The following is a 6,760-nucleotide window of genomic DNA, read 5'->3' as shown; positions in this document are numbered from 1 at the left end:
TGGGTGTATAATGACAGTATGAAAAAGTGGGTGTATAATGACAGTATGAAAAAGTGGGTGTATAATGACAGTATGAAAAAGTGGGTGCATAATGTATAAGTAGAACACAAATCTTCATGATGGACTATCTGCATGTATCAATAATAAGCTAAAGGGGAAGCACTTGTAGCGGTAACAGGTTAGAGGGGAGGCACTTGTAGCGGTAACATGCTAGAGAGAAGGCACTTGTAGCAATGACAGGCTAGAGGGGAGGCAATTTCCATCACAATCATAAATTAAGAATAAATTGATAAATAAACACCAAGTACATACGTACAATGTGATAAATCCAAGCTAATATTGATAGAGTGGTTTTATACTTGTTTGAATCTAGTAAACCGCAGTCACTAAGTTCCAAAATGCACAATAATGCCTCCTGGTGAGAATTATTTTTGACATTAGTATCACTTTCCCCATCACCTCATTTATCAAATATTATAGCTATGCTAGTATAAAAGTCCATCAAAAATGATGGGAAACTAAACCATGCTACATACTGGTGCCTTCAATATGTACTTTACCTAAAGACTGTGAACATGCTACATACTGGTGCCTTCAATATCTAGATTACCTAAAGACTGTGAACATGCTACATACTGGTGCCTTCAATATCTACTTTACCTAAAGACTGTTAAAGTAGATATTGAAGGCACCAGTATGTAGCATGTTTCCTAAAGACTGTGAACATGCTACATACTGGTCCCTTTGGATAAATAAATTTGTGCAAATTTGTTTACTTATTTTTCACAGGAGTCTTCCTGGCTTTCAGATCCTACCTATCTTGACGTCACAATGATGTGGTGTCACACACATAACGCTATGCCTGATCTGGTCCTAGGAACTCCCTTTTTAACATGCTTTTTACATGGCAGAAAAAGTGTTGAAATTTAGGAGCTATTTACGCTAATGTTAGGGATTGAATTCAACTAAAATGGAAACAGGAAATCAAAAGAGGAAGTATCATACGAGAAAAAGTGGAATTGGACTCGTGTAACTTATAAAATTCGGAGAAATGAAATATAACTGACTGACCGACACTTGGCTTTTATATATATTGATAATGGTCAGTCTGAATTATTATTATTCAAATTAACCAACTAATTCTATAACAACCCTGTACATACGATGCCATATATCTTAAATAATGTAGCTTTTAGTTAATCAAATTAACCAATTAATTCTATAACAACCCTGTACAAACGATCCCATATATCTTAAATAATGTATGATATTAATAATGTAGCTTTTAGTTAATCAAATTAACCAACTAATTCTATAACAACCCTATACAAACGATCCCATATATCTTAAATAATGTATGATATTAATAATGTAGCTTTTAGTTAATCAAATTAACCAATTAATTTTATAACAACCCTGTACATACGATGCCATATATCCTAAATAATTTATGATATTAATAATGTAGCTTTTAGTTTGTTCTTTTCTGGTAAAATACCAAGAAAAAAATATTCCTATTTTTCCACAATTCAGTAAAACTGTAACAATATTTACTATAATGTAATCACTGGTTTTATCATTAACATTTATATACCAATGTGAAATTACAAAATAAAGCTACATGAGGATTATTTATGAAGTGATAGCCTAGAGGTCAAATGATTTAAATCAAGGAGGATTAGTTTTGGTAGAAAGGTCAAATGATTTAAATCAAGGAGGATTAGTTTTGGTAGAAAGGTCAAATGATTTAACTCGGGGAGGATTAGTTTTGGTAGAAAGGTCAAATGATTTAAACCAAGGAGGATTAGTTTTGGTAGAAAGGTCAAATGATTTAAATCAAGGAGGATTATTATAAATCTATAATAATTTGCTAAAGAAATTCTCCCTGAATATATGTCACATGCATGAAAGTGCTTCAAAGATCACACTTACCAATAATATAATGTAATACATTCACACTATAATTATACTGACCAATCACACTAATAGTTACAAAGCACATTTGGTCACTACTATTTTTATTTCAAACATATGACACGTATTGATTTAGATATCACTTAGATATAGGGTCCTAAATGTTAGAGCATCACATGAATTATCAGTGCACCTATCCAGATATATATAAAGATTATGAACTGTATTGCCTCCTGGAAGAACCACACTTTAAAAAATCTTACTTGTAAATCCAATTTACAGATCATGAACTGTATTGTCTCCTGGAAGAACCAGATTTTAAAAAACCTTACTTGTAAATCCAATTTACAGATCATGAACTGTATTGTCTCCTGGAAGAACCACACTTTAAAAAACCTTACTTGTAAATCCAATTTACAGATCATGAACTGTATGGTCTCCTGGAAGAACCACACTTTAAAAAAATCTTACTTGGAAATCCGATTTTGCTCCAATGTTTACTAAAGATGCAAGTTCTTTAGCAGTTTCCCAGACTTTATTGACATTTCTTGCGAGACTCATAGGTACATCAATAGCTTTCTTCAAGCCTGCTTCCATAGCTGTCTGCTTCCTAACATAAACAAATTACTTCAAAAACATCGTCATTTTGCCTCTAATAAATAAAAGAACTCTGAAGAAAACAATACGTAGTGAGTATGCTGAAACTTTAAATTACTTATACTTGTATCAGAACTTATGTTACATTTTCTACCAAGGAAGGGGACAAGATCAGAAAAATAAGGGTCCTTAAGCAATAATAACATATTACCTGCAAGTCGCAAGTTTATATCAAAATTTCTCGAACTTATATACAATCATAATTGTAGTTATTTATACAAGATTATAAATTTCAGTCTTAATTTTTAGCTTTATTTTAAAATTATAAATGGAAGTTACACAGTTATAACAACAACAACAACAACAAAGTTGTAAAAATTCTCCGGCTTATGTCATGCTGGTTACCAAATCAAGTGTCGCAAGTTAACTACAAGTCAAATAATAATAATAAGTTAATACATTGTTTTATATTATACTGAAACTGAAACAAAACGTATACTGCACCACATTATAAATTCACAGCAAGCAATAAACATCAAGTATAAGCCAAATGTTAATAACATTGTGTAGATTAACTTATATTGTTTAATATTATACCAAAATAAATTTTTTGGAGTGTCGAAGCGTTTCCATAGCATCAAAGTCATGACTTGGAAAGGAACTATGGAGTGTTGTACTTGTGTTAAATAACAAATTATTTTGCTATACTCTGCTTCAGGAGGCATGCATTAAGCTGGAATTTCTTTTATTATTGCACAGAGATTTCCTGGCTTAACATTACTTGTTTTTGTGGTTCCAGCTTCTCGCGGACTGTCAATAACTACACGGTTGTTTAACGGAGTGGTTATTTTCCCAAGCTTCTAATACATGGTACATCCCACACTTATAGCATTACCCCTCTAGAACAAGACGCGTGAAAATCTGTTTTTCACGCTTGTATAGCATAAACAAGCATGATATATTTTCAGCTAAAAGAAACAATCCATTCTAAATGTAACAAATATTAAGTATACGAAGTAAAATAGTTAACACTGTATATGACACTTGGAAAGTTAACACTGTATATGACACTTGGAATGTTAACACTGTATATGACACTTGGAAAGTTAACACTGTATATGACACTTGGAAAGTTAACACTGTATATGACACTTGGAAAGTGCACTAGTCTATGGTAATGAATAAATTCTTACATTGAAACTTCTTCTGGAGTGTTCTTGGGTAATCTCAGAGCTGCCTGTATAAACGAAACAGAGAACCTCAGATAAGTTTTCATTATGGCAGTTAGCAGTAAATTATCATACATTTTCTGGATCAGACACACATATAAAGTACAAGAAACTCCCCATAACTTTGTGTTTATCCGAGTGCAAGGAACTCCCCACAACTTCGTGTTTACCCGAGTACAAGGAACTCCCCACAACTTCGTGTTTACCCGAGTACAAGGAACTCCCCACAACTTCGTGTTTACCCGAGTACAAGGAACTCCCCACAACTTCGTGTTTACCCGAGTACAAGGAACTCCCCACAACTTCGTGTTTATCCGAGTGCAAGAAACTCCCCATAACTTTGTGTTTATCCGAGTACAAGGAACTCCCCACAACTTTGTGTTTACCTGAGTACAAGGAACTCTTCACAATTTCGTGTTTACCGAGTACAAGGAACTCCCCACAATTTTGTGTTTACCCGAGTACAAGGAACTCCCCACAATTTTGTGTTTATCCGAGTACAAGGAACTCCCCACAATTTTGTGTTTACCCGAGTACAAGGAACTCCCCAAGACTTTGTGTTTACCTGTTTGCTTCTTTCAAAATTTTCACACAAAACTACACAATCTGCATACAGCCATCTCTAACTTTGAACTAACACACTAAAGGAAAGGCAGCTAGTAAACAGCACCTGTCACCAACAATTGGGATACTTTTGTGTGACCAAATAGTGGGATTTAACTACGACTCTTATCACACACTAACAACCCAAAGTACAGAGCACATCTTCTTGCAGTTTTGGTCTACTAAAACTAGCCCCAATTCATGTTTACAATATAGCAAGTACTAGTTAAGGAACTATAAGAATTGTTCAGAATCTTGCCTGGAAAATTTACTACTAATTTAAAACTCAACATTTGATAAGTAATTAAAATAGGACATAGAATGTAACAGGAAATCTAGGACACAGCAACAAATAATGACAACAGTGGTGCTGCCTACCCAACAAATAATGCCAACAGTAGTCATGCCTGTCCAACAAATAACTCCAACAGTGATGCTACCTGTCCAACAAATAATATCAACACTGGCCACGCCTGTCCAGTCAAAAATGAATACCAGAAATAACACTCAACAATATATAATTTCAAGTCAGTGTAAACTTTAAACTATGCGTTAGTAAATGTAGTCAGTGTAAACTTTAAACTATGCGTTAGTAAATGTAGTCAGTGTAAACTTTAAACTATGCGTAGTAAATGTAAATCTTTACTTTCCAAGCTCAAAGTACAAGAGCCAGTAATGAAGAATTTTATTAGAAACATTTGATTTATTTAACGTTATATGACAATGCCAAATTTTTCCTACATATAATTTTTTCTTGATTTCTTCACATGCACACTAGTACAGATCATATTTAATGTTTTTTAACATCATCATTACCTGGGTACTGAACAAGAAACAAACTTTATGAAAGTAAACATTATATTCTCAAGCATATTGTAAACTGAGAATTTGTACATAAAAAACTATAAAATCCTAACGTTTTTGAGTAAACATAGTTGTCATTGGAAAAAAAAAAGGTCTTATTAAATGTAACTTTATTAAAAATTAACTTTTTTAAAGCAGATTTCTGTTCTTAAAAGAATTCAGGTTTTAAATAAAATTATGTATGAGACCAAGTTGACAAGGACCATCCGTACATAACCATCCCTTCTCTAGAACTGATAGTTAACCCCCACCACTTCTTGAGCTCCTCTTGTCTGATCGAATAGCAGGACTTAACTACTTATAGTGGATCAAATCTTGACAGTAACACACACACACACACACCCCTAGATTAAGTCTGATCACTGATCCATCATGTAACAAAAGGAAAACTTACCATATAATCGCCGAAAGCCGTTGTGTCGGCATCGATCCATCATGTAACAAAAGGAAAACTTACCATATAATCGCCGAAAGCCGTTGTGTCGGCATCGATCCATCATGTAACAAAAGGAAACTTACCATATAATCACTGAAAGCCGTTGTGTCGGCATCGATCCATCATGTAACAAATCACTGAAAGCCGTTGTGTCGGCATCGATCCATCATGTAACAAAAGGAAAACTTACCATATAATCGCTGAAAGCCGTTGTGTCGGCATCGATGATGGTGACCAGTTCCTTCATGGCATTATGCATAACAGGAATAATTTTTCTCATCTGAACATCATATTTCTCCCACTGTTTCTTCCCATATGTCATTTGACCTGCCATTACTCCTAGCGCAGCTCCCTAAACATCAAATCATAATTAGTTTACGATTTTTTATCTCCAATATTTATATTATGTGATGAATCTAAGTTTGAAATGGACAACAACTGTCTGTTGTAGAAACCTACAAATGTAGAGGACGACGTTTTGAAAGTCATCCATTTTTTGTCTTCAGGAAATTTATTTATTCAAGTCTTAGCAGAATGTTGATGACAAAAATAATTATATTAATTTTTCAGAAAGAATTAAAGTAAATTCAGAGTTAAACATATATATAATTTATACTGGACTAACAATAAATAGGACTTTCTATATTCTTCTGTAAAACTTAAAGGAAGAAATCCATTACTTTGTGTGTGATGTCAAACATTTTGTTATGTAAGTTATGATAATGAATTATCCTATAAAATTCTTGTACTTGCATGGATCTATATTGGCCAATATGAAAATATCATGGTTATAGTATCAACAAATGTTCAGCACTGTTTTTGGTTACAAATATAGGTTTACTTTCAAGTTAACAGGTTTTTAATTGTGTTTTGGCCTACTTTGAGCAAAAATAAAGGATGAAAAGGAAATTGTACATTTTCACTGGAAGGCTTGATTGTGAAAATGTTATTTAAAGTTGACAAAGAACATTCTTAAAAACTGTCATTCTCATATAAACAGAAACCTAAACTTTGTTCTGGATTCTTAAAAACTGCCGTTCTCATATAAACAGAAACCTAAACTTTGTTCTGGATTCTTAAAAACTGCCGTTCTCATATAAACAGAAACCTAAACTTT

General features: G+C 33.2%; 1 protein-coding gene across 2 annotated transcripts in view; it reads right to left on the bottom strand.

Moving 5' to 3' along the window:
• The window catches only part of LOC106473845 (formimidoyltransferase-cyclodeaminase-like), a 12,874-nt gene extending 6,874 nt beyond the window's left edge, over nt 1–6,000 (bottom strand). For both annotated transcript variants that reach the window (XR_002613789.1, XM_013934525.2), the window contains exons 1-3: nt 5,834–6,000; nt 3,705–3,748; nt 2,386–2,524 (exon numbers count right to left, since the gene is read on the bottom strand). Coding sequence is in view for 1 of the 2 variants with exons in the window: in XM_013934525.2 (XP_013789979.2) it covers nt 2,386–2,524; nt 3,705–3,748; nt 5,834–5,977 (327 nt within the window). In the remaining variant the exon portion in view is untranslated. The remainder of the gene's footprint in view (nt 1–2,385; nt 2,525–3,704; nt 3,749–5,833) is intronic.
• Nucleotides 6,001–6,760: the final 760 nt, after the last annotated feature.

This window comes from Limulus polyphemus, unplaced genomic scaffold, assembly GCF_000517525.1.
Source record: "Limulus polyphemus unplaced genomic scaffold, Limulus_polyphemus-2.1.2 Scaffold6551, whole genome shotgun sequence".
NCBI classification, from domain to species: domain Eukaryota; kingdom Metazoa; phylum Arthropoda; class Merostomata; order Xiphosura; family Limulidae; genus Limulus; species Limulus polyphemus.
This window is presented reverse-complemented; position numbering and strand designations above follow the sequence as displayed.